At 43.3% G+C, this 27,002-nt stretch overlaps 8 protein-coding genes across 14 annotated transcripts; 6 read left to right on the top strand and 2 right to left on the bottom strand.

Annotated features, from left to right (window-relative positions):
- Window positions 1-553: 553 nt before the first annotated feature.
- On the bottom strand, window positions 554-26,621 carry LOC117144547 (putative mediator of RNA polymerase II transcription subunit 26). Of its 6 annotated transcripts, XM_033309787.1 has the most exons (8): window positions 11,087-11,514; window positions 7,852-8,779; window positions 5,492-6,312; window positions 4,810-5,362; window positions 4,559-4,748; window positions 1,329-3,845; window positions 731-1,072; window positions 554-672 (listed from the first exon to the last, which is right to left on the bottom strand). In XM_033309787.1, the coding sequence occupies exons 2-8, from the start codon at window positions 8,495-8,497 to the stop codon at window positions 651-653; spliced, it is 5,091 nt and encodes a 1,696-aa protein (XP_033165678.1). In that variant the 5' UTR covers window positions 8,498-8,779; window positions 11,087-11,514; the 3' UTR covers window positions 554-650. The 6 variants fall into 6 exon arrangements, with proteins under 6 accessions (XP_033165678.1, XP_033165679.1, XP_033165674.1 ...); XM_033309788.1 differs by having other exon boundaries at window positions 731-940; window positions 4,810-6,312; window positions 7,870-8,779; window positions 11,087-11,515; XM_033309783.1 differs by having other exon boundaries at window positions 4,810-6,312.
- On the bottom strand, window positions 16,910-26,624 carry LOC117144551 (ubiquitin carboxyl-terminal hydrolase 12). 2 transcript variants are annotated; one of them, XM_033309793.1, is made up of 2 exons: window positions 26,535-26,624; window positions 16,910-18,534 (listed from the first exon to the last, which is right to left on the bottom strand). In XM_033309793.1, the coding sequence occupies exon 2, from the start codon at window positions 18,327-18,329 to the stop codon at window positions 17,055-17,057; it is 1,275 nt and encodes a 424-aa protein (XP_033165684.1). In that variant the 5' UTR covers window positions 18,330-18,534; window positions 26,535-26,624; the 3' UTR covers window positions 16,910-17,054. The 2 variants fall into 2 exon arrangements, with proteins under 2 accessions (XP_033165684.1, XP_033165685.1); XM_033309794.1 differs by having other exon boundaries at window positions 16,910-18,530; window positions 26,535-26,609.
- Window positions 20,920-22,020, top strand: LOC117144553. Its single transcript, XM_033309797.1, has 2 exons — window positions 20,920-21,514; window positions 21,578-22,020. The coding sequence occupies exons 1-2, from the start codon at window positions 21,503-21,505 to the stop codon at window positions 21,995-21,997; spliced, it is 432 nt and encodes a 143-aa protein (XP_033165688.1). The 5' UTR covers window positions 20,920-21,502; the 3' UTR covers window positions 21,998-22,020.
- Window positions 22,294-22,830, top strand: LOC117145636. The gene is made up of 2 exons (XM_033311355.1): window positions 22,294-22,305; window positions 22,371-22,830. The coding sequence occupies exons 1-2, from the start codon at window positions 22,294-22,296 to the stop codon at window positions 22,629-22,631; spliced, it is 273 nt and encodes a 90-aa protein (XP_033167246.1). The 3' UTR covers window positions 22,632-22,830.
- On the top strand, window positions 22,914-23,439 carry LOC117144555. The gene is made up of 2 exons (XM_033309799.1): window positions 22,914-23,007; window positions 23,065-23,439. The coding sequence occupies exons 1-2, from the start codon at window positions 22,996-22,998 to the stop codon at window positions 23,416-23,418; spliced, it is 366 nt and encodes a 121-aa protein (XP_033165690.1). The 5' UTR covers window positions 22,914-22,995; the 3' UTR covers window positions 23,419-23,439.
- LOC117144552 lies at window positions 23,558-24,469 on the top strand. The gene is made up of 2 exons (XM_033309796.1): window positions 23,558-23,648; window positions 23,711-24,469. The coding sequence occupies exons 1-2, from the start codon at window positions 23,637-23,639 to the stop codon at window positions 24,374-24,376; spliced, it is 678 nt and encodes a 225-aa protein (XP_033165687.1). The 5' UTR covers window positions 23,558-23,636; the 3' UTR covers window positions 24,377-24,469.
- On the top strand, window positions 24,562-25,101 carry LOC117144554. The gene is made up of 2 exons (XM_033309798.1): window positions 24,562-24,608; window positions 24,673-25,101. Exons 1-2 carry the CDS (start codon window positions 24,597-24,599, stop codon window positions 25,033-25,035), a joined length of 375 nt encoding a protein of 124 aa, XP_033165689.1. The 5' UTR covers window positions 24,562-24,596; the 3' UTR covers window positions 25,036-25,101.
- LOC117144556 lies at window positions 25,574-26,445 on the top strand. The gene is made up of 3 exons (XM_033309800.1): window positions 25,574-25,613; window positions 25,678-25,754; window positions 25,823-26,445. Exons 1-3 carry the CDS (start codon window positions 25,596-25,598, stop codon window positions 26,088-26,090), a joined length of 363 nt encoding a protein of 120 aa, XP_033165691.1. The 5' UTR covers window positions 25,574-25,595; the 3' UTR covers window positions 26,091-26,445.
- Window positions 26,625-27,002: the final 378 nt, after the last annotated feature.

Raw genomic sequence — 27,002 nt, 5'->3', positions numbered from 1 at the left:
CCAATACATCTCGTTTTTCTGCCCAGCTTGGTAACTTTTGCATTGTTTGCTGCTCGAGTATTGACAGTATGTATGTCTTTTTGCATTGGGTATAGAAAATATTTTATACACTTTATCATGTTTCCTGTGGGTAGCAAAGTCATCTTTGTCATTTCATTTCGAATAGGTAGTGGAAAAGCGAGTCTACGCGCATATATATATATATCGTTTGTGTGTGTATATACATCAAAATATTTGTTTAATTTACGCGTACTTGGCATATGTATAGATTTCATTATTTATACTTTGTAAAAAAAGAAAATTTAGCTACTTCCTCTCGCAGTCGGTCGCTGCTCTACCGCAAATAAGGACAACAAAATCAATCAATGATACCAGCACATCTCGCTATCAGTTCTCGCTCCGTGATCCCCGATCGAATCATCTCCCATCTAAATATCACTTTCCGGGCCAATAGTAACTAAGCAATCGAGCCGCACACAAAGCCTTAGTCTAGAATTTTACAATGTTGCATTGTTTCTTGTTGTTGAATATGTTTTGTTTGCTTTCTGCAGTGTTTTCCTTAATGGATTGTTTTTTTTTTTTGGGTGTGGTGTCTGTTGTCTGCCGTTGACTAATTGGGATGACTTGGACGCTTGGACTCGTGTGGACGCTCAACGCACTCGCGAGGTGGGTCTGCAAGACAATGTAGGTATTAGCAACAGTTTACGATCATTCGAATGTAATCACTCACCTGGGCGACTGGGCAACCGCCTGGCGTTTGGGCGTATTTGGCGCCGTAACCGCCACTCGATTGGTGGGCGTGCGTGCCCTGGCCGAAGTGGGTGTTGTGGATGTGGGCGTGGTCGCGCCGGCCAGACTATAACGCTTCGGCTGCACAATCCTGCTGGGCGATCGAGTGCTGACCTTGTTACCGCCGGCTGCTTCCTGGGCACTGGTCAGTCTGCTAGGGCGGGGGGAGGTAAAGAGACCGGGTTTGTTGTGGCTTTTAGTGACAGTCTTGGGAGTGGCCGGCCTAGCCGGTGAGGGCGTGGCCAAAACGGGGGCAGTACGTGACGAAGTGGGCGTGGAACTTCTGAGCATCAGGCCCACAAACAAAATCAACATCATGCAAAATAATAATTTTGACGCAAGGATGTAATTTGGTGTTCGGTTTACCAAAAATGAAAAGAAATAAATTTTGGAAACATAACATAAGTGGTTCAAAACAATTAATTTTGTATTTTCGATATAGAGAACTTGCAAGTCGGAATGTAATACTTTTCGCTTAATATACCATATTTCCGACTTGCACATCGTAGTTTGAGTTGTATGTTTTAAAAAGTACTGACCTGCCCGCTGGGTAGCTAACAGGTCTTGGAATCCTTGACCTTGGCGCGGAGTTGGAGCCAGTCGAATTGCCCGAGGTGGGCGTGGAACCGCCGCTCTTGGTGGCCGCCTCGTTGGCCAGCTCCTTAAGCATACTCGAGTCCTTGCTCATGAGCTCCCACTGGATTTGCAGGCGCTTGAAGCGATTGCTTTCGATCTTGCGCTGCTCCAGCACATCCACTGTATCGCGTTTCAGTGCACCCATGGAGATGTTGGGCGAGTTGGGAGGCGTGGCGAAACGTTTGGCGTGCTGCTGCAGTCCGGCAGCCACACCCTCATCATTGAATGACACCTTCTTCTGCTGGCTAAGCACTCGGCTCACCTCCTTTTTCAGGGCGGCAGCATCGTAGGTCACATGCTCGCCGGAAGACTCTAGAATCGACGCGATCTCGGCGTAATACTTGAGCTCAGAACGCGGCAAGGAGGCCAGGAAGCTCTCAGCCCGTGCCCTGGCATCCAGGTCCTTGCGGGAAAGCCTCTGTTTCACCGGCGGCGCCTGCTGACTGTGCTCCTCCTCCTCAAAGACATCGGCAAGTTCGTCGGTGGAGCCCAAACCGTAGTTGTTCGGTGGTTCCTGCAAACTGCGACGCTTCTCCAGCTTGGTCAGCTTCTGCGTCTGCTGTGCCTCGATCATGGAATTGCGCTTGGAGCGCGACTGTGCGGAGTGTGCCTTGCGCAAAATGCTTCGAGGCATGGGTTGCGGCGGGGTTTGAGTTAACTGACTACCAGGACTGGTTTCCACGCCCGAATCCATGCGCTGCTGATCGTACTGGTACACATACATCTGCTTCAGCGGATCCACGTCCAGCTCAGAGTCGGTAAGCAGCGTTGATGAGCCACGATAACCGGAGCTCGGCTGCTGACTGGATCCCGAGCTGGATGCCTCGTCCATTTGGGTCTGCTGGCCCTGGAAGTACTTGGCACAGTCGCAGATGTGCGTGCGATTTCGGCGGAGCGGCGGCGACATACAGAAAAGGGGACGTTGTGATAGCTCCGCATCCAGTTGCCGCACCAGGTGCTTCACCTCCGGAATGTGCTGCAACCGCCGGCGGTATTCCGACGGCAGCAAGGTGGCCAGCGACTGCCAGTCGGCAACGTGCTTGTAGTCCAGCGTCTTGAGGATTTCGTCTTCACTCACGCTCTGGCTGCTGTTGCGCTGCTTCCTCAGAGATCCCGAGCTGCTGGTACTACCAGTCGCTCCATCCATCGTCATCTTGTAGTTGAAGGGCGAGAAGATCACGTCTGTGCTGGCATTAGTCTTAACGAATCCCAAATCGGGCAGGGCATAGTTTGGATAGATCACGTAAATGGGCGCCTTTCGCTCCTCACCCAAGTTATTGAGTTTCTCGAGGAACGAGGGCGGCACACATCGATAGCGGTCGCTCACACTGCTCCTTGTGGTGCTCAGTGATCCGCAGGAGGTCTGCATGGAGCGCGTGATCATTTCGGAGCTGGAGGCACACGACAACGGACGCGTACTGGTTCCGCATCCCGCTTCTGCCCGCCTGGGCACCTGGGTTAGCTGTTCCGAGCTGGCCTCCGAGGACATTTGACTGCCAGTGGATACCTGAGCAGCCAGTTGGTACAGTTGTGGATTCCTTAGTGGCATACTGCGACGACGATGTGCTGGTGAATTGGTCGCAGTCAACGAACCCGTGGAACTGGAGCTGGCGACATCATCGTAGAACACTGCCTCCGATCGGGCCCTCAGCTGACGTCTGGGTGTCTCCGTATCTGGGTAGTGCTCCTCCTCGTCATGCCGACTAACTGCCGATCCCTTGCCCGAGTCATTCATACTCTTCTTGCGAAGTCGCTGCTCCAAGGAGCCACTACTGGAGCTGGCTGCATCGCTGGACGGCCAGCAGCCAGAAGAGACATCCATACAGGTGTGCGCACTTGCCTGGGCTCCCAAATCCTCCTGGCCGCCACTGCTGTTGCTGCTCTTCTGCTTAATGAACAGCTTGACTAGATTGAAGGCTGGCGGATTGGAGGAGTTGCCCGAGGAGGCCGAGCCCGAAATATGGAAATTCTGGCTCTCCTGCGAGCAACTGCAGCGATGCTTGTGGCGATGGTGGTGCGAATGGTGATGCTGCTGTTGTGGTTGCTGTGATGTGGGTGTGATCTGTTCGCTGGTCAGCTGCTGATCCGCCTGTTGCTGCAGTCTCTCCGAAATCGACGCACTAATGGATATGGGCATCTGGCACATGGGCAACATATTCCTGGACCTCGACTTGCCCGCCTCCATGGTGGAGGTGCTGATCGCCTGAGAGACGTTCAGTGGAACCGCCTGTGGTCCACTCTCCTCCGGTCCCTGCTCCTTGTGGCAACTGCCCGCCATCGATTCCTCGTTCTGCAGATTGGGCAGACTGCTACTCTTCCGCACGGTGCACTGTGGTAGGTGTCTGGTTATGGTGATGGTCTCTGTGTTATTATTCCCCGAGGGATACCTGCGAGCGGGCGAAACAAGGAATAACGAGCGTCTTTACCAAAACAGACACGTCGAGGATTTGGGATTACAATTTTGTTGGCGGAAGGTTTTCTTTTTCTGGTTTTTTAGGTAGGAAGCGGTGTGAGGTTTTCGGATTGGTTGCTGCCACGGTTTATGACTTCTTTACCTGCTGGCGTCTATCCTGGGTTTATTTGCATAATATTTTTGGGTTTTCTATTATCCTGCCTAATCGTTTTGTGAATGAGTTATGCGGGCTAAACCCGTAATTGCCCATCTTCAGGGATTAACTTGCCTGATCACGTTTCGCGACCCAAAACCAAAAACCCTTGAAGGTTAGCATATGCCGGCGCGGAATATACGCCAAAAAGACCCAGTTCGCATTTGAAATTACCCCCCGAACGAAGCGTTCGTACCATACGTTAATACTCCAGCCGGCAGGCAAATGGAACTAAATTGAATTCAATTGAAATGACCCCACACGATTGCAATGAGAGCAGCCTGCAAGGAAGGGGGAAATGTATAACATCCGCCGGTCTTGATGATGGCGTTTGGCATTCAGAAGCTGGACAACTAGTTATCTCGTATTTAGTTCAGTTTATCTTGATCAATACAACGCTGTCTCTGAGAACATATGGCGTAATGTTTACTCAGTGACTTTAAGTCTAGCAAAGTACCCGGGCAACAACCAATCCTCAGGATATTGTGCGAATCTGGTGCGGCATGTGTTCATCTTTTGGAACCTACCGCTGTAGCTTGGCCGCCGATGATGTGGCTGCCTGTCCCTTGGGCGACATGGGACAGATGGGCTGGAAAGCCTGCGCCGAACGCGACATGGACACCTCCAGGGCTTTATTGCGTTTCACTATGTCCTCCAGATTGCTGTGCAAGTTGATGCAGTTCTGTTTGTTCCTGGCGACAATGTCACTGGTATCCGCTATAAAATGAATACATAATATATAAGTTTGGACTAACATTTAAGTACCCAAACTACTCACCATAGAAACTATCATCCGAGTATAGCACACTGCCCTCAAAGGCGATCGTGTAGTTGTCCTTGTTGCAGGTGAGTATAATCTCGCCGTCATCCGGATAGGCGTCCATATCAAGTGAATCCACCGAGATGTGCGACTCCCTCACCGGCGAAAAGAGCAACTCCGACTTGCAGAAGGAGTTGTCGATCAGTTCGTTTGTGGAGGTAGTCGACGTCTGGGACAAGTTGTGCTGCAACATATTGCTGTGCTGCAGCACCTGTTGCTGTTGTAGTTGTTGTTGCTGCTGCTGTTGCTGCTGAAGCAGCAAAGATTGCTGAAGGCGACTGTTTGCACCGCCCAAGCTCTTGCAATAGGCGGGCAGATGCGAGAGCAGGGAATGTATGTCCTCCGCCCGGAAACTCTCCATGTCCACTTCGGCCAGATTGGCGTCCAGATTCTTGGCCAGATCCTCATAGTAGATCAGATCCCCCATCGCATTGTACGAGGCCGAGAGGGAACTCAAAACGCTGCGCTGCATTCCGCCGCAGCCATCTCGATAGCCGTAGTCCAGGAACCACTGGTAATCGGAATTGTCGTGAGTAAAGTCGTGCGACGAGGCCAACGAGCAGTTGAGATTGTTGCCACCGCCATTAGTAGTTTCCCGCATCCCGACACCGCCACCACCACCACAAAGCATCCCACCTACCCCAAGTTGCTGCTGTTGCTGTTGCTGCTGCTGCAATTGCTGCTCGCTGCTGCGACCTCCCGGCGTGGTTGCATTGCTATTGTAGTCCGACTCTGGTGTGGCTGCCATCTTGCCCAGAACAAAGTTATTGTTGCCCTGATGCTTCCTAGAGTTGTCGTTGTCGCAGTAGAGCAAACCGCTCGAGTCCTCGCCAAACAGGAGGCTGTCGCTGGGCGTGATGAGGCTGCTGCTCACCTGCTCATTCAGGATAATGCTGCGCAACGCGTTGTTATACCGATCCAAATTGCTCAGCACAATGGCCACATTCTGCTTGACACTCTCCTCGCTCAGTTCCTCCGCAGCCAGATCCTCTTCCACATCGCTGCTGCCCAGCGATTGCAGTTGCTGCTGCTGGCACTGCTGCAGATGTTGCTGCTGCAACAAGCGATCGGTCAGCTGCTGCTGCTGGAACCGCTTCCCAATTGTCGTCTGCGCCGTGTTGCTGAATGGCGAATTGCTGGGACTGTTCAGCGGATTGCGGTAGCTGAGCGGGGAATGTGGCGATGATCCGGGCAGAATGTGGGCAGCCGTGTTGTTGCCGTTGTTTAGCTGGCTAAAGGGCAAGGTCTGCTGAAACTTATGGGGACGCTGATGCTGCTGTTGCTGTTGCTGTTGGGCCAATCGTTGAAGCAGATGTGGGTGAGTGTTGGGATTGGATGGAGTGAATGCTTGCTGATGGATGGGTGAGTTCTGATGCGGCTTCTGCTGAGATGCGGTGAAATGCGGTTTGCTGTGATCGTTGTTTGTTGAGAATTCTGTCATGCCACGTCGAATTTTGGTGCCTGCAAGCAGAAGAAGAAATTGTATGCGTTAAAATAAAGTCTCATATCTCCGTTTAATTCTAATACCACTGATTAAACTACCTTATCGATAATCCCACCCATGGTCTCACACAATGTTAATTGTCTAATCAGCATTGACACTGAACTTGGCTCAATTAAGATGCCACATCAGCGGGGCGAAACCAACTCCGCCTAATGATCTATCCCCATTTCCATTTGCACTTTCCGCCCGCTCCCTCTAATGGACATTAGCGTGCCGCACACATTTCGGAGCAGTAAAAACCTGACTGACGGAGGCGCCCATCTATTGTTGGCATGTTTCAATTAATTTTTACGATGCCAGACCCTGCTGTAGCAAATAAGGATGACACTATTCGGTTGACAGACTCCCGACTCGCGACTCCCTCTATGCCACAAAACGAAAAGCTGTAAAAATTATTTTTATACGCCTAAGAGATTTTTACGAGTCAACACCCATGGATCGCATCGTATCGTCGCCACTAAAAAGTTCAATTGGAAAATGTGACATTTTCCCATCTTGCCAGGCTAACCATCTTCATGCAACATGCAATGCCTGTCCGCCAGCGGCAATTAAAGGTTAAACTTGATGGCGTTGCATGTCTCAACGCGGTAATTCAGTGCCGAGGAAAGCCTTCTCGTTTGCCGCATTGCTATCGATTGCAGTTGCTGGCTACGACTTTCAACTTCCAACTTTCTTATGCAATTCCTGTTATGGTATATCGGGCACAGAATTTAAATTTAAAATTAACTCCGCACATAAACAAATCAGGAAAATCTGGCGGAAAAAAGGGAGGAGTAGCGAGCTGGGGAACCTCCCAGAAAGTGCAGACACAAGAGATTATAGTTTTCAAATAGATTCTCCCCCGACTCGGCGAACTTTTCCGACAGCCGACAAGTGGCAAAGCACATGTTTTTCCCGCCCAGCCATCTTTCAACTTCCCACATCCCAACAAAAAAAAAAAAATACAGAAATATGAAATGGAAAGCCATTTCATATTTGGGCCAGCGCAAGATTACGGACAAATAAAAGTATTTTAATGCATTTTGTGATACGAGCTGCATTCAGCAGTCGCGCTGAGAGGGTGATCCCCTCCAGCATTGGAGCACTGGACAGAGGAGCTCCAGTGGCGAATACAGACCGCTGGCCTCTCGGATCGCAATTAAAGTTAATTGAAACTACAAAAGCCCGTCTCGAGATGCTCAAGTGGTTGCGTCAGATCGGAGCTGAGAAAGATGCGACTATTGTACGAAGAAACATCTTTAATCCACCACTGCAGTGGCTCAACATGGTTACTCTTTATTGCTAACCATTGCAATGCTCAGCAAGAAAGTAATAAAGTCATAGTTTAGATTTCCTACAAAAATAACCAACTTTGATGCTTAACTTTTAGGCTTAAAGCGCCTTAGTAATCTCTCAGTAGTTAGAAAGGTTTGAGCTAAACTCAAACTTTCTTTATATCTTAGGCACTAAAAGTAGTATTGGTTTTAATTAAAAGCTAAAATTTATCAAGAGCGCACCTTGGCCCAAAACTCTACCATTGTTTCGCTGGTTAATGCTGTTGTTCAGATAGTTGTTCAAATAGTCATTGTCATTGTTGCTGTTGTGGTCCACATATTGCTGCTGCTGTTGCTGCTGCAGTTGTTGCTGCTGCATTCGCTGCTGTCGCAAATACTGTTGATTGCAGGTGAGTCCCGCCGTTGTAGTTGTTGCATTTGCTGTTGCCGGAGGCGAGGGCACGCCCTGTTGCAGCAGTTGCTGTTGCAGGCGGCGACGCTGCAGCAACTGCTGCTGCAACAGTTGCAACTGCTGCTGCTGCATGCGCTGGTAGAAGCGTATCTGCTCGAGTTGTTGCGGACTAACGCCAATGTTGCCGGGCTTGCTGTGCTTGGCAGCCCTTTGCCGCTGATGTTGCTGCTGCTGCGGCACATAGTAGTTCTCCTTGGAGGAGCTGTTGCTGTCGCAGCCGCTGCTGGTGCTGCTGCTGTTGCTCGTGCCACCGGCGACATGTTGCCAGCAGGCCGTGTGGTTGCCATTGGCATCGCTAGCTTGCGAATTGCTCTGGCCGCCGTGGTGGGTGCAATCGATGCCGGCCCTGGAGCAGGCGGCACAGCGCTTGGAAATGTCTACGAATCTCATGATGAAGGCGAGCAGCAGCAACAACATCTAGTTGTTGCAGGCGTATGTTGCTGCCGGTTTATTTTTGGCCAGTCCGCTGCGGACCAACGCTGCGATGTTGCCAAGATGTTCTTGCTTCTGTATTGCTGTATTTTTAGTTATTGGCTCTTTTTTTTAAGCGGTTCAACTCCATTGATTGGTTGCACATTTTGTTTGGATTTTTCCGTTCGGTTCTTCTCTTCTATGCTGCACTTTTCATTTTGATTTCTTCGTAGTCTTTGATGGCTATTTATACATGTTGTTATGCTTGATGCGTAAGTTTTCTCTTCTCTATACGACACATGGACCAAGTTTTATATATAAAAATAACACAGATTGTTTGTGTGTGTGTGCTACACTGTTCAGCCCACAAAAAGTTTTGTGTCTGTTGATATGTTTTCGGTGTGAGAAGCATATAAAAATAATTTACGAGTTTTCTGCAGTCGGTTTTTGGGACTTTTATGTTTTCTTTTTCTTTCTAAACTTTAATGCGGAGTTTCGACGAAAAACGTCTAAAATTAACCTAGCAAAACTAACAATGTGGTATAAACAAAAGCTGTGTTTTCACCGCCGATTTATGCCCCTGCGGCTTTGGGCCAAACTCGGAATGCAATTCCTTTTGCCCTTCGTGACGTGCAAATTAACTGCATTCGTGGCTCGTTAGCAAAATCGTTAGCAGCAAAGCCCCAAAACCCTCAAGGCGCCTAATTTATGGCCTCGAATTTCCGACACAAAAAACGGAAATGGCCATCCTTGCTGAACAGAGGGCTTTTGAAGCCTTGTAGCTTTTTGGCCAGGCTCGCCGCAGGTGTCTAAATTTAAATCGCTGGCCGAAAAGAAACTTAGCCAAGTTCATTAATATTAACTTGTCGTCCGACTTTTTGGCGAGCATGTGTCATAATGTTTGCTATTGAAATCTATCTAGAGCGCACTTGAGCTTGCCAAAGAAAAATATCTAGATCCACCAGGTGCTTGGCATAATGAGAATATAGGAGATATATCTGCATACTTGATGCCTGACATCAGCAAAAGATACAATATCTTTATATATTTTACAGGGGGAAATGCAACTAAAAAGCGATTGCATTCGACCAAAAATTGATACAAAAATGGTAACAAATGCAGGATATATAAAACCTCTTTTTCCTAGTGTAAGATGACAGACAAAGGATCGCAAAATGGCCACCAACCACCGGGGAAAGCGTCGCGCACGAAAAGGAAACCCTCAGGACTGTGTTTCAATATCGAGAAAGGGAAAGTCTGAGGAGTGCTCAGGCGCACCAAGGACCTGGCTCGGAAAATGCCAAACGGCTTGCCGCATCTGGCAAGCAGCCAAAATACATAGGAACCAAACCAACATACATTCCGCCACAAGGCGGTGGAACGCACAAGTACATATATGTAGCATGTTGGAAAAGAAAAGTGCTCTCGCATCGAAGCGGCATTTAAGCAGCTCCAATAAACATGGTGGCAAGTTGTCCATGGCCACGCTCCAGCTGCCTTGTATTTGCCAAGAGCCATGAAGTTCTTGAAATCATAAACATAATGTTTTGGGAACGAACGCAAGAAAGAAGCCGACGCACTGCGAAAATATTGTGAAAATTGCAGATGCATTTCGATTTCGCGCACGCAACTCATTTGGATTTCTCTTTGCACCTTGCAATTTTCCGCGGCCGGGGCAAAAATAAACAGCGCATGTAGCCGATGCGAAAGTACAGTTTTTTCACCCAGTTGGAGCTGCAAGGTGTAGCCCCCACCACCAGGTTCAATCACATTTTGAACTCCTACAAAAGTGTTTGTTTAGGTGTTGGCATTGCGGAAAAGTTAAGGGAATTGCGTGGAAAATGACACATCCCATTGGCCTTTAATGTCGCCAATTGCAATCAATAAAAGTTTAATTACAAGATTGGTTTATAAAATATTTATATAAAATATTATTTGTTTAGCTACTTTCTTTTTGGTTCCTAAAGATATAGTTTCAAACCCTTATGCTGTCGCATAGGCAAGCCATCTTTTGTAAACACAAGTATATATATATATATATATTTTCCTCATTGTTCTAGAGAAGCATTTTAGTTTAGTTCAACGTACTTGCTGGCCTACATTGCGCCTAGAAAATGGCAGCGGGAAAACTCTTTTGGCGGAGTACGCCATGCCCGCCAATTAAATGAGGCAGCCCAAGAAAATGCATCTGCATTTTCCCCGATGGCGATGCAGTTACAGATATAGCCGCATTGTCGATGTTGTTTCTATTTTGTGTGCCGATTGTAATTACGAAATCATCAAACGCATGTGTGCATATCGACGCGGAAGTCTTTTGGTTTGGCAAAAAGGTCAAAGCTATTTGCAGATGTAGATACAGTTGCTACTCTGGCAGGCAAATCGGGCTTATCAACCGGTTGCAAAACGCTTCAATTTGGCTTAAGTAAACACTTTTGGCATGCCCAACTATTTATAGTTGATAAGATAAGCCTTGAGGCTGGTAGAAATGCAACTGACAACCTGATAACCGATTAGATACAGAAGCCGACTTCAGATGATCTCATTTCCTACTGCAGAAAACTCATAAATAATTGTTAAATGCTGGCATTACTTTACCCAAAAAACGGATTGCGTATTAGATAATCCCAAAGAGTTCGTTGTCAAAGAGAACTTTGGTTCCTTTGTTCGTATCAGACATTAAAGCAAGTACACAAAAACACAGACACTCTCGTCCACCGACGATGCACTCAAGATGGCCAATCTAACGAGTATCTTTCAGATAATTCTGTGGGGCTTGGCCCACGCACAATTAAAGCCCTTTAAGTGATTCCACTTTGATTGGGCTGCTGCTGATGCTGCCGCTGCGTCACACAATGTATCTACGAGTTTATTATTCACACCAGACGAACGGAACGACGAACCGACGACGAGACGCGTAAACAAATTAAGCGAAATGTGAAACGAAAAATAAGAAATACATATAGATATATGTATGGAAAATAATCAAGGCTTTCACAAGCGAAACGCTCCGCACATTTTCACAGTTGCACCAGCCCAAGGAGACTGACTGAAAATGAAAATACGCGAGCGGCAACGACAATCTGAAATCCGAAAAAAGAGGCGAAGCGACGGCTACAAAGCGACGAGGCCTCTACGTGTGCGTGTGTGTGAGAGTATCTGTGAGAGGGCACCTCCCAGTGTAAGTATCTTCGGGGTGTATCCGAGTCCGAGTGAAAAGAATGAAAAGCACCCGAAAACGCACGAAGTACCCCAACGCACGGAACATTATACAATGTGGTGCATCGCCGAGTTAACCCCAAAATAAGGAAACATATAGCACCGACTCCAGCGAAAAGTGAAAACGAGAGCGACAACTTCGTGGATACGGCTAATAGCACCATCTGTGGCGCAGCAAGTGCAACCCTTTGGATAGCGTGGAATTGAAAACGATATAGGCGTTTAATATCCATAAGTTATTATAGGGTATCTTACAGATGTAAAGAAGCTGATATTACTATTAGAAATAGAAACAAGAAATTTCCTAAAAAAAACATAAATATTACCATTCCATACATTATATTAATATTCCATAATCAAAATTATCTTATTCCACAGCATTAAGGCAGTGCATTATAAATAAGATTATTATTGTTTGATCTTTAGGTCTGATAACAATAGCTGTTCAAATGGCATATTATGAATAATTAAAATCTCTAGTTGAATCTTAACTAATTATAAAAACAAGTAGTTAGTACAAGTCATTGTTATTGATTAATGAGGGCGATTGTTATTAAACTTATGTGCTTTTATCAGTTTGAAATGATTTCAAATAATAACTTAGTATTTCTTTGTTAACTTTTATACTAAGCGATCAATCATTTTAGCTTGTCACAATTAAGATCCCCTTAGTTATAAAACAATTTCTAAATTACTAAAAACTATTTGTAACATTTCCTCTTCATTCGAATAAATCACTGAGATAAGCGCCGACCATCTGGTAAGTAAATCAACTGCACATTTTGATTTATCTATGCGACTAATGAAGCCGTTCAAGTGGGAAACCGAAAAGAAGTGCCCACTTGGTCCGGCCAAACAAACATCCCTCCTCCGCAACGATGGTGGTAAATAGAGCCCGAAGAGCCTGAAGACGCCTCTTCCGGCAGGATGAAGATCCGAGTTTCCCGGCACGGCGCATGTGCACGTGCTGCAAGCAAAGCAAACATCGAACATGTGCCCCTCTTTGAAACTCAACACCGCACATAAAATTATAGCATAGAATCAGAGTTCGAGGGGGTTCAAAGTGCGGGTTCGATGCACAAGTGCTCATTAACAATTACAAACAGGCGATCATCAGTCAGTGGAGCGCACTACATTTACCAATTTTCCAATAAAATCATTATAAATGCGCATATGTACATTTTCACATGAGATTCGAATGGGCGACAAAGGCAGGGCATGAATGAGTTGAATACATTAAGTAATCATCGGCATGCACAGCACAAACACCCTGTAAATGGATATATTATATACATACATATACCCCCTATCTATTATCAGCTGTTTTGGTGTACTGCTGCTGATTAAATCAACCTCAAACAAACGGGGAATGCTAAAAAAGATACATAGATATCGCTTTCAATGAACAACAATTGGCTTGTTTACATGCAGATACGAAAACGTATATATACAAACGCAAAACTTGTGGCTTTTCTTTCTTTTTTTTTATTTTCTGCCACATTTATTTGTCAATTAATTATTGTCGGCTTCGAAAGATCAGCGGATGCCATATGTTTGTGAGTGTTCAAAGGGGAAAAAGCAGGTTGTGTTCATAATCCATAAATTAGAATACCAGACACAGCAAAAATTATAAATTAGATCTACAGATGGCGAATGAAAGTTTAAATGGCATACTTTTAGGTGGATTTCAGAATTTCCCTCCTATATCGATGGTTCGGTTTTAGCTCTAATTGAATTTAGTTGTTTTTCCACAATTGCAGGAACCATGACTCATCCGCTGATTTCCACAGTCAAGTATGACAAATCCATTTGCCCCCAACTGCTGATCCAATTGTGGCCCTCGCCAAATTAGCATGAAACAATCCACCCTCGAATATAGCAAACTAGTATATCATAGTATCTACATCTTTTTATATCTTTTGTGCATTGCTTGACCTCCCGCATGAGGAGCGTATGTTTTAATGGTCTTGCACAAAAATAAGATGCCAAAGTAAACAAAAGTGCAGATCCGCTAGCCTAGCGGTGGGTCCATCACCTCCAAGACTGGATGAGCTCAGATGAAATGGAAGGGGATGTGGGATTTAAGATGTGACTCCCCAACACGCTGCTGCACTTTGCTCCCGGCTAAGGGTCATCATCCCATCCAATTCCATACCAATCCCATCCCATGCTGCGCGAAAAACTCTGCGCACAACCTGAGACGCAAAAAAGAGAAATCCTTGACGAGGAAGCCATCCAGTTTAAATGCCATGAGTAAGAAGTGATAAAAGTGGCCATTTTCTGGCGTCTAAATGCTCAGCAAGTTTTAGTATTCCTCAAAAAAGTTTAATTTACAGTCAGTTTGTTTCATAAAAAGACTATTTCACCAGCTTATTAGTTAATAAACACTACTAAATGCCTTTAAGGCTAAGTGTTTAGTTATAATTAGGCAGACTGCTTTAATTCTATAAATTTTAAAGGAATTATAATCAGACTCGTGACTAGATCGGTTTGGCTTTTAAGCATTGTTATGTCAGCTAATCATACTAATCTAATAAATTTATTCAGTTCATTATAATTTAATGTGTGCTCATCTGTCTAAGCCAATAAACTGATGATTCGGATTAAACATACTTAGTGCACATTAGATGAATGAAACTAAGTGCTACTGCGCTTAAAGTATTATATACTATAAATTTAAATTATTCAAATCGCGTAACTTGTAATTCAAATCCCCCAGTTTTCGCTACTTGAAGGGAAAGTCTCATGTTACCGATGGCTTTCCCTGATAGATGCCCCAATGTTCATGGTCGTTTATCATTCAGCCGTCAGCAAAGGCAAATATTATAGAAGCATATTTAATGACATATTTAAGTTACCAGCAGGCCGTAATTATGTCAGTGCCGCGATGACAAATCTCGAAAGATCGCTGCGAAAAAGGGGTGCCTGCATTCGAAGCGTCACATGTGGCCAATGGGCTAATTAAAGACTCCACTTTGTTTACTCATCATCCCCGAAGAACAGACTGGAAGAAAGAGGCTCAGTTTTCAATGAAGAAACCAACGATGGGGAACCTACACGGATCTACTTCGCTAGAAAGCAGATTCGATTGCACAAACCAACAGGCGAATCGCTTCCTAGTTTGACAACCGTGCGGCGGGAACGGGAATATTGAAACATATTGACAATTTCACAATCGGCCACAGAATGAAAACTCAAGCAGATGTTGCAACATGGCTGTGACAACCGCATGGATGATGTTTTCCTCCGATTTTTGGCTTGGCACTTGCAGACCTTGACAACAGCAATATGTCAAATGTCAATTTGGTTCACAAACTACTGCGTAGCATGCCACAAAGCAAGACTAACAAAACCGAATGCATGACACACATAGTGCACACATTTTTCACGTACTGAGCGCGAAAGAAATTGCGTCAAGTTGGCTTTTTCTTGTCATAAAGTGAAAGTCGAAATCATGCGTAATTACCGCTCCATAAAATGCGGAATAGTCTACTCGCGCCATAAGATAAAACCTATCGATCAAGTCTGAAGTCCCAACTTTGAGGAGTCCGAAGACAGGCGACAAAAAACGCAGACAAAACCTACGCAGCCACTCGATGCGTGCAACTATCCAACTATCCAGCTATCCAACTATCTATGTATCTATCCACATGTCTTCGCTCCTCGGCTGTCAATAGCGTTTAACGCTTGTCCATGAACAAATTGGTAAATCTTTTCAATGACAAGCTACACAAAACTTAAAATTTGTGAAAAGAAATTTTTGATCGAACTTTTAATGCTCTTCAGACCAGGAAATAATCAAAAGAGGTTTGATCCTAAAACCATAAAACTAAAAATTAGAAAGTATGTATAACGTAAAAGTAACTTTATTTACTTTTCTGCCTTAGACATGGGGAATAACTAATGATAAAGAGATTAATAGCGCCAATGTTTGTTTTATTTAACCATTAATAAATTTATTAATGGTCACAAGATCGGAATAATAATTGCTTAAGCTATATGTGTCATTATAATTGCTTATTGCTTTATGGTTACTAATATGAATTAGAGGTCGTGGGTTAACCAATTCCCGTGTTGCTTGCAAACCACATCGAATCAATTAAAGCCCATTCAAATATACTTTTCTCTCCGCGCGCTCAACACGACGTCATTAGGAAAATGCATAAATCTGTCATGGATCTCACTTTCCGATGAACCTGTTCAACTTGCCCACTATCTTTCCGTGGGTTTGCCGCCGTTGCCTAACGATGTCATTTGCCAATCCACAGATAACTGGCCAAGACAACACCAACAACTGCAGGCGGGGAGCCTTGAAAATTACACTAATAAATAACAAAAACATCGAAATTGAATCTCTGTTGGATAAGTTGTTTATGTTGCATAACCATCGAAACTGTCAATGTCAGTTTTCTCTCCAGCAAAAGGAAATGTGTTTATGTGAAAGCTTTTTCCATTATCTATGGCCGAATAGTTTTGTTATGCAGATACACACTTACAAAATTTAATCAGCATTAAAAGAAAAAACTAATGGTATGCGTAGGAAATAACAAAAAAGTCACTTTAAAACATGCCTTTAATATAATAGTAAACTTCTTAATTTTTGAACATTTTATAGCATTACAAACTTCTCAGTAAAACTATCTACTCATTGTTCTAGCCGCATTCCATTGCCTTCGATGTGTCACTTTCCATCTAATCGGTTGAGTAACTCTTCTCAAAACTTCAGACAATTGTCCACTTGATTTATGCTGCTGATCCAATGCGATCTGCATATTTCCCACTCCATTGACCAATATTGCATATTCCTCACGTGCTTTTCACCCGACGACGTGACTAAGTGTGCGGCGATGCTGATCCGCCGACCCCGCGATCATCCGCTGGTGTCCAAAAGGTGGGCAATTATTGGTGGCAAACCAGCTGTGTGACCGGTGGTTAGTTCCCTCTGTGGCTCGCGACCCTCCCGATCGATTTGACGCGGGGATTTCTGATGAAATTCATCGGGTGCCGGTTACCTAAGCGATTAGCCAGCCAGTCGCGTAAGTTACCAGCTTGGAGCCACAATGAAACCGCTTTGCCACGGGAAATCGCACATTTGTTTACGTGCGCACCGGCAAGCCCCCAGGTGATCATGTGGGTTGACTGAACCGCCACAGAGATTCTGGCCCTGACAGCCATCAAGGCTCACTGACCTAGACCAATCGGTTGCTTTATTGATGATCATCTTTATTGATAGCTGTGTGGTATTATGCTTGGTTAGATAGTAAAAGACATACAATTTTTGGGGCATTCTTGCACAGGAGATTGGAAACTTTCAGCTTAACTTCTAATGGTCGATAGCGTAGTAGGATTAGGCGCAGTCCCGCGACTGATAGAACAGTATGTAGCCCGTCTCCGAGGACTTGTGTATGTCCGAGGTCAGACCGTAGAAGTCCTCGATGGTGGAAGCCTCGATTTTGTCCACCATATCATCGTCGAATAGTAGCCACAGTCCGTGACTCTTTACAATGGATATATAATGGCCACGATTTGGTCCGGAACCGCAGTGGATAACCACAGCGGTCAGATCGTAGAGACGATCGGGATTCACTGCATCATCGGAGGTGTTGAAGAGCCTCAGTTCCAGTGGGAACACAACGCGATGCGATACCTTGATGTGCCTATTAAACTGCTCCATGTACTTGAAGCGCTTGAGATGCAGCGCCAGGATCATGGGCAACTTCTTCACACGCATCCTCTTCTGCGCCTCCTGATAACTGCAGCAATTGTCGCACTTGAACTTGTTGTCCGAGCACAGGGTCTCCGTGTTGCTGAAGCACCGCAGGCAGTGCGTTATCGAGGTGTTCTGGTCCACGTCCACCTGGAGATCGAAGAAATTCTCGTCCTTGCTGCTCACCGTCTCGCAGTTGAGGCACCTGGTCTCCGACGTGAGTATGCCCTGAAAGATCTCGTGCACCCAGGTGGGCTCCGAGTTGGCCCCATTGGTTCCCGTTCCGTTCCCTGAGATTATGGGCGTTGTGGTGGCCGTAAGACTGCCACTCGCATCCAGCACACTTGTGTTGGCATTCAGTGATCCCGTCGAGTTGCTACTGTTGCCATTTGAGTTTGTGGTCGAATTGGAGTTGGAATTCGAGTTGGACGTTGAGCTGGACTTGCTAGCTGTGCTGCTGGCCATGGCACTTGTGCTTCCGCCTTGATTGGTGGCCTTTGGATTCCCATTGCTTGGCCCAGCATTCCGCTCGGCCAGTATGATCTCATTGATGTGATTGATCAGAAAGTTGAGGAACTCGTGGGCATCCTGCTGCATATAGTTATCGAACTCCTCCTTCTCCTTTCGCAACCTAGTGATGAACTTCTTGGGCGCAATCGAGCCCACCTTCTTCTTCTGCGTGGCAATGCTGTAGAACAGATCCGCCAGACACGACAGGAGCGTCTCCTTGGGCCTCTTGTTCTTGGCCTTGTACTCGAGGACCTTCTCGCGGAATGGCTTGCAAAAGTAGAGGGCCTGCAGCACCGAGTTGCTGTAGCAGGTGTTCCCAAAGTTCACCAGCCCGAAGTAGTGCTCATTCGGCGGGAACAGATCGGAGCCAATCTCCCGCTCCAGCTGCGACACATTGGCACCCATGCCGGCACCAGGAGCTGCAGCGGCACACCGGTACAGAAATGACCACACCGTGGTTGCTTTGGTTCAGTCGTCCTCGTTCTTTGTCGTTCGTCGGGATCGCGCTGTCTTTTGGTTAGAGCATTTAAGGTCTGGCCTACTGAGTTTGCTTGGAATAGTTTAATTTTTGGGGGGCAGTGGCGCAAAACACCCTTTTTTCTGTTTCTGTCTGAAAATAAATAATTTTGAAGAGGGGATACACGTGAGTTTGCTTCGCATAACACAAACAACAGAAATTAAAAATATTTTTAATATTTACTTTGCTTTCATTTTTAGTGTTGTACTTCGATTACTTTTCGATTATTACGTTAAGAGTTTTTTATAATTTGAATTTGGAATTTTGATATTGCGACACTAAAAACCAAGCAGATAATTGTAAAACTAAAATGCGTAAGAAAAGCAAATGAAGATCTTCAAAGATTCAACTCTCATATCCCCTCTCGAAAATTATTTGTAATCTTGGGTGTTTTGCATTATAAATAATTTTTTACACAATTTATATTGGGAGTTCACCGAGGAAAAATTGACATATTTAAACCAATTCACTTATTTTAGCATAAAATCTTAGACTATCACACCATTACTTATACTAAATTTTCACATAGTTCCAGTTTTGAAAAGAGTTTAATTTATTTTTTTAGAATTTTTCCTCTGTTTGTTAAACTCAGACACCGTTCAAGGATGTCCATGACCTTCAATAAAAAGCAAAACTTTATTGGTAAATATTCTTTATGAACACTCATGGTCGCCTGCGAACTTTCGTGCAATATTTTTACGTGTCTGAATGAAGCCAAACTCACGATGATCGAGCAAAATTCGTTAAATTAACAACCCCAAAAGCGTTGAGTTTATGAGTTTATTGTCCAAAGTCCGAGTGTGAATCAAAAGCCACAAATATGCAGAGAATTCTCATGTAATTCGAAGCGAAACATATGCAAACATGGCTGTGAATCAGCGCAATCGAGCAGCTGGTTTTCGATTTCGTATCATCCAACACCGCTAGCCAGCTAACCAGCTTACAGGCTGAATTGGATCGATGGATCGCCGTTGTCTAGACATCGAGATGACGGTAAGGGCTAAATATAGTGTCAATTTTATAGACCGTAATTGGAGAGTTCGGTGCTTTTTCTGTGAACTGCTCGCTCGATGGCAGTTGAATGGGAAAATTCCGCATGCCACGCAACCCGGCGACCCGGCGAGTGGCGGTCGTGTGCCATGGGCGGATGCACCCGCTCCACGCTCGCCGAGAATCGTATAAAAGCCGAGCCGCTTGACGCTGCAAACTTACAGTTACGATTACCAGACGCCAGAAGACACATCAAACAACCAGTTAGCACGAGAGTCAATCAGAAAGCCAAGCCCCCACCCGAACTTGAGATAAGCAAATCGCAGACAGCCACTTAAAACCGATTCCCAAGGAGTCCCGATACCAAGCCAAGCTCTTGGAAAGTAATCTTCCACGTCGTGTCAGGGATCAGCCGAGTTGGAGTATCCTTATACGTTCCTGTCTAAAAAGACCAATGCCGGCGCAGGATTAACCACGGAACCAGTCAACAATCTATCAGCCAAGGTGCTGAAGATTTTAGCCTAAGTGTCGTTTAAGCCAATTTAACAAGTTTACCGACTGATTATCCTTAAAAGATTTAAACTCAAAATGTTCGACAAAACCTTCTACTACGTTCCTGTATATTTAAGAGTATACTAAGCAAAACGAAATCCGTTGTTATTTTACCTGCACTATTAGTTTTGCGGTAATAAACAATTTCAAGCTAATATCTATTGTATGATTTTAATTGCATTACGCGAATTTATCGATTTTGCCCCAGTTTGAAGGGGATTTTTGAACCACTTTCAGTAATATTAGCTTCGAAGCCATATAGCTGTCGATGCCGCTTGGTTTTGTAATAGATTCAATGGCACAGTGCCATTTATCTGCTCCACTAACTATGGTAATTAGGTATTAGTTCCTTAGAATTACCTTAATACATTAATTTATCGTTCGACTAAGTTTCGTATTTAAATTGGCATACTTGTGAAATTTGAGAATACTGTTAAGAGAGTTCCTGCTAAAACTAATTATCGAACCGGATTAAATAACTTTAAAACGCAGTTAGAGAAAGTCCCACATAAACCCCTAGGAAATTTATCAAATAACTTTGGATTATATAAGGTAATATCACAATGTAACTGCAGTAACTACTAGAGTATAGCTTTTACTGAGAAATTATCCAACGAAATCGATTACAGTATCTTGAGACGCAATAAAAGAGAGATCCTTCCGTGACTTAATGAGTAATAAATAAAGTGGTTGGTTTTCTTGATCATTAATAGAATCCGAGTATTAAAAACAATAACGTGTGCATTATTGTTTTAACCCAAAGTGATTTCAATTATATTATGGTTTAAATAATCAAACCCATTGATTAATTTGTACGCTGGAAGTTGAGCCAGTAATTAACACAATTTGCATAATGTTATTGTAAATAAAGAACAAGCTTCTATTGCAATTATTCTTGGGAGTCCCACTATTTTGGGGAATATAAACCTTAATAATCTTTCAATTGCAATTAATTATAATTGATATCAATATATATGATATACCCTATAGTCTCGCTTGAGGCTAAAACTACAAACAAAATATGGAAACCCTTTGCAAGAGTATAAAAAACGTGCTTCGTTTGTTTACATTTAGAACAGGCTTTAACACTACTAGTAGTCACTACTAGTCATAGCAGAACTAATGAGTCATCAGAAGTGTGCCATTCGAGGGTGGCAATTACCAAGAAGTCAGGTTTGTCGCACTTCTCATCGCAAACGATTATATGGTACATTATCTTAATCAAATTTATTCATAATTCTCTGGGAATGAATCAGCTTTAAGAACTGGACTACTGAAATACCGTGAGAAAATATCATTCATAGCTATATATATAGAACAAATTAATGATGCTTGGTCTAAAATAGATTTTCCCAATTCAAAAAACGCCCATACAAAAGTAGCCCCACTATAAAAAACCTTAAGATATGCGAACGATCTGTCTACCTGGGTAATTTTATGCATTACTGACTAACGAACAGCGCCACGTCGATATAAAACTCACAACCAAGTGGAATTTCATAACAGAAGAGAACTGAACATGCAAGCGATTGTAAGTACTAAAAAGTCGTTTAACCCTGTAATCCCACAGAATAATAATGTCTAATCCTTTCAGTTTATATTGTGTACACTCCTTGTATGCCTGCTTGTATTATTGAGATTAAGTTGGGGCGGTTCGGAGAGCCAGGACGTGACCACCCCGAATCCCAAGTTTCTAGTGCACAAGGACTCCCATTCTTCATATGATTGGTTCAAAGATGAAATTAGGAACAGAGCGAAGGATAACGATTTGAATGGCATCGCTGAACAAGAACTTTTAAAATCAAAAGCAAGATTTCAAAAGCTTCTAAATATTCTCAGGCGCCGACCAACGAAGGATAACTATTCTAAAGATTTACCAGTTCAAGTTGATACCAGTGATCCATCGAATGCAGAAGATACAACCATCTTATGTAATCCAATTATTGATGAAAACTGCTACCCAGATTCTATTGGACCAAGACTAAGCGCCACTCTACTAAAGATCCTTGCATAAATTGACTGATCCATAGATCTACATTAATCGGAACTAATTTAGAAAAAATTTATTTATTTATAATTATTAAGCCATTAATATTAATAAACACTTTAATATACATATGTATCCACATCTCGACTTGATTTCAATTTGTTATTTCGTGATTCAATCAACATTCTATTATCGGATCGATCAAAAGTTTTCACACGCCATTCAGAATTTAACAGGATTAGATGATTGGGTAATATAATATCTGAAGTCAAATCTATATAAACTGAATCTCAATCAGTTCGAGCCTCAGTATCAAAATTAAAATGCAACCTATAGTAAGTGCGAATATAGTCAAATGTTAATAAGTCAAATATAAAGATAATCATTATTTTATCTTCAGAAATTCTTTCTGTTCCTTGTGATTTTGATCATCCATAACGCGTGCGGCCTAATAGATAATCCTAACTATGATAGTCATTCGCCACTCCTAAGAAAAATCCGTTCGGGTGTAGATACATCCAAGCAGTTGATTTCTTTCACGGATTTGAATGTCAAGGAATCATCAGATGACGCAAAAACATATAATAATAACCCTATGAACCCTTTTTTTATAAGGCTTAGTGTACCCGTACTAAAAACGCTCGCTAAAAAGAAACCATAGGTTAACATAACTAATACTTGCTATGTAAAATTAAGAACTTCTATACATTTTTTTTACCAAAATACCATTTGCATAAAAATGAAAAAAGTGAAATTGCGAGCGAGTTTATATTTGATTTACCAAATAAAATGGGAATTGCAAGGATTGCAATTCTTATCCAAAGGATCAACTATTGAGAATATGGAATTTTTTTTAAATAAACATTTTGTAAAATTTTTTTTAGTGCGCCTTAATATACGGGCCGTAATCTATCGGTAATCTAAACCAGTTTTTATAAATTAATCTAAATGGAAAACGTATTAGCATTATAAGTTCGATATAAAAGTCAGTGCCAGGCAGTTCAAGTTTTAGTATCAAATCGAAAATGCAGCTGAGTGTAGGTTTCCAAGAAACTCGGATTGTGAAAAAGTGGTAATAAATTTATTCCATAAAGATTATAGTATTGCTCCTGTGCTTGGTGGCCGTTGCAAATTCACTTGCACCAAGTCAACTGGCATCAAAAACCCCATCGCCTAATGTAAGCAAGGATCAGCCGTCGTCCAAGGAGGAGAAACCCAGTTTGAAGCCCTGCAAACCCATCGAGACTGTGAGTTCAGAGCCAAAAGAACTAGGCATTACTCCCAAGGTTGGATTAATTACTCCGGAATCAGCTAAAACTACTGGCACAAGCGTGCATAAAAGTCTGGATGATTGCGAACCCATTCCCGAGGGTATTGGATCTCGATTGAATGCGAGAACTCTTCAAACACTCGTTACAAAAAATAATAACAACCCTCATTTTCGTTGAGTAAAACATGAAAATCATTAAATAACATTTATATAAGTTTTCTTTAATAATAAATTAGTACATACCAAGAAAACTTCTAAGTGATTGATTAAAGCTGAGCTGATTTAACAATTTAAACTCGTTTTCATTCAATTCCTATCTTAATGGGAATCTCACTAACTGGGAATTCGATATAAAATCAACTGCTAGCGAGATTGAGCTTCAGTATCAAATCGAATATGCAACCAAGTGTAAGTATGCAATTAAAACGGATTGCATTGATAAATAGCGCTAATAATTTTACCTATTATAGATTATATTTGCGCTTCTTGGCTGGATCGCCGTTGTAAATGCTGGTGGTCTAAGCCAACTCTTCCTAACGGCATCTAATAGACCATCTTCCAATGAAAACTACGAACAGCCTTCATCTAAGCAGGTATTAAACATTAAACAGTGCAATACCGTTGAAACTACGAGTTTAGAGCCAAATGAAGTGCTCCAAACTACCATTTCGCCTGGAGTTTCCAGTACCAGAAGATCTGTGCCGATTCCAACTCTGGCACCCAGCTCCTCCTCAACTTCCACGGAAATCAACACTGATATTGATAGTATATCGAGTAAAAGCGAGAGAAGGGTTGTGCCTCTACCAACACTTAAACCCACTTCCACTTTAAGCCCAATTCAAGTTGGCAGTGACGATGGCCAAAGGAATGTACCTCACAGCGGTATTATGGGATTAATTCCATTGGCCACAAGGGCACTGGAATTAATTAAAGAAAGGGTTGATGAAAGTGTACCCAATCCACAGAAACTTCTACCCCAACCAACTTTGAAGCCATTTTCTACTTCAACCACAACCGAAGTCCGCTTGGAAACGGAAGATCAAATTCAGGATGATTGCGAAACCCTTCCCGACGGTATTGGATCCCGATTAGATGCTAAAACACTTAAAACGTTAGTTAAAAATCAATTGGGCTAAAAAAGTAGTACATTTTGTTCATTTACAAGCTACAAAATATCAAATAAATTCTTCATACCGAGGAACAATTCTTTCTAGTCTCTATTTAAAGTCAATCGGCATGTGAACCCGTTTTCATTTGCTATGTATCGGAATGTGTAATATTATGAATTACTAACTAACAAGGGGTGCAATATAAATCGAACAGTCACAGCGATATAGCTTCAGTATCAGATCAAAAATGCAACAGAGTGTTAGTATCCATTCGAACCGGATTTTATAGCTTTACATTAACTACCAATTCACTTCATATATAGTTTCTAGTCCTCCTACTTGGCTGTGTGGCATTCGCCAATGCCTTTGGCATCAGCCTGCCATTTTTAAACCTATCAACGGATCCTGTCCAGCCTCCAGCAAATCCAAAACTATGCACACCTATGGAGGCAGCAACTTCGGAAAGGATCCACTCCCTGATCTCGCCATCTGAAATACCAAGTAGTACGCCGATTGATCCTGTAGTCGTGAATGGGAGACCAGTGGTACCTCTACCGACACTGGCACCGATTTCCACTTCAACTACAACAGTGCCCAATCTTCCGGCGGACTGCGAGCCCACAACCCTGGGTATCGGAACTCGGTTGAGTTCGCAGCTCCTGAGAATACTCACAGTCTTGGGCTAAGGGTATACCCTTAGTATTATTTTCATAAAATTTATTTGTCTTGAGATTCGTGTATCAATAACTAACTAAAGGTTAAAGATTTCTTATTAAATAATAAATCTGAAGATCGTTAAACGCGTTTATTTGGGAAATTTCTGTCCGAAAACATTACTGTAACAGAAGGTTTTCCAGGGATTTTCCCAAAGGCAGCGATGACACAAAAACCCCCGAAGAGACTAGACGCTCCAATAGAGGCAATTACTGTCAATCAGCATTGCTGGGGCCAATTATTAAATCCAGTCAATAGTCACAGTTCCAATAGCAATGGAGGAAACCCGTTTGGGGCGTTTGCCGACAGCACATCAGAAAAATCAGAAATATCATAGATATCTCTCTCTATATCTGTCCAAAGAATAATTGGTGCGAATCGACAGTTTGAGAACTCTCAGTTGCAATGTTACGGACCGGTTTTACTAGTTCCGTAGTATAGATTGCAACTACTGCAAGAACACAGAACGAATAAATACGTAATCTCATCTGGGATTCCGTTCATTCAGTGCCTTCAAGCAGCGTAAATTAGAATGATCAGAGTTACTACGGTGAGTCAAAGTCCTCTAAAAACAAATAGCCAGAGTAAACATAAGTTATTAAAAATGTTTTCAGTGCCTGTTGGTGTTCGTATTCTTTGTCTTGTACATCCATCAAAATCATGCCGCCACCAAAGTGCTTTACGAATTTCAGTGAGTTGTTGATTGTATTTCCATTTTGATTTTGGATTTCATTTCACTATTATATTTTATCTTTCCAGCATCAGAGAAACCAACCAGCAGCGCGTTGAAATGGGGGAGCTCAAGGATGCGTCCGAGGAATCTGACGCGGAACCCGAACTGATCATCACGGGCAAACGAACTTCTTCGTACGTTTTTCCCGCCAAGGATAATAACTATGTGTACGTAGAAACGGCCAACTATGTGGCGGATAACAATGGCTATCATGTCAAGTACAACATCACCTTGGATACCGTGGAGCTTGACCGTCGCCTCAGCGGACAAGCACTTAAGACCACCGCTGGTTAGGCGACACATCGAGTATTAACCTAGTGACTAAGTCGTAGCTGTAGCCAATACTACATTATTTATTCGAAGTAGAAAGTGACAAGTTCTCAAGCACCATTGCAAATAATAAAAGGAACTTTGAAAGCGAGTTTGTGGCAAACATAAAGTGGATCCCAAACGGATGACACTGCAGTAAGTTATGGCACTTTGCCTTGGCTTTGTTCCAAAACTGCCACTTTGGCATTATAATTTACGAGTTCGGAATACATACTTAAACTATGATAAACGATTTACAGATGCGGTCAATTTGTTTTAGAGTGTAAGTGTTAGTAACAACATTAAAATATAAACATGATTTTAGTCAAATTGAATTTGAGCCACAACAGTTTATACAAATAACCCAGGAAATTGGACTATTATCTTGACCGCAGCTGTGCGCACTTATAAGAAAGTAAATTCCCTTACCGTGTGTGAAGTTTCCTTGATGGCCGTTGTCTGGTGATGATTGCTAGCTGGCAATTTCTAGTCAATTTTCCGTGGTTAAAATGTATTTAGAAATCAAGCTCGAGGAAAATTTCAATCTGCAATTAGAGGAAGAAGGTGGGGGTAAAAATTAGTAACGACGCGAGCAGACTCTGTAAGCACAAACAACTTTTAATTATACGCTACAGGATGATGATGAGTCGGCCCCAACCTTGGGCCCGGAAAAGCTATTAGCTCATTAACTAATACGTTTACGTACGAGTATATACACATAAGACTTGGAGCTCGGAGAGCAGCTACCTTGAGGGTCAAGTGCGAATACAGCCCACGGAACGCGATTATCAGATGCGAGAGTGGGAGAATGGGAGGAAAATGAGCACTCAAATTAGAATTTAGGAATTTTAGGTCAGTCGCGTAATTGAGATGCTGAGCAAATTCACTGCAACGGTT

Source organism: Drosophila mauritiana, chromosome 3R (assembly GCF_004382145.1).
Source record: "Drosophila mauritiana strain mau12 chromosome 3R, ASM438214v1, whole genome shotgun sequence".
Classification (NCBI taxonomy): Eukaryota; Metazoa; Arthropoda; class Insecta; order Diptera; family Drosophilidae; genus Drosophila; species Drosophila mauritiana.
The sequence above is the reverse complement of the archived record's forward strand: the minus strand, read 5'-3'. Positions and strand labels throughout refer to the sequence as shown.

Bases quoted from the DNA above. Each gene is read 5' to 3' on its own strand.
- LOC117144547 (XM_033309783.1), bottom strand. From the start codon at position 8,497: ATGTTGTTGCTGCTGCTCGCCTTCATCATGAGATTCGTAGACATTTCC. The intron at 4,749-4,809 runs GTGAGTAGTTTG...TTCATTTTATAG, and splicing joins CTCGGATGATAGTTTCTATG to CGGATACCAGTGACATTGTC. The intron at 1,073-1,328 runs GTCAGTACTTTT...CCTGATGCTCAG, and splicing joins GTTAGCTACCCAGCGGGCAG to AAGTTCCACGCCCACTTCGT.
- LOC117144551 (XM_033309793.1), bottom strand. From the start codon at position 18,329: ATGGGTGCCAATGTGTCGCAGCTGGAGCGGGAGATTGGCTCCGATCTG.
- LOC117144556 (XM_033309800.1), top strand. The intron at 25,755-25,822 runs GTGAGTTGTTGA...TTATCTTTCCAG, and splicing joins AAAGTGCTTTACGAATTTCA to CATCAGAGAAACCAACCAGC.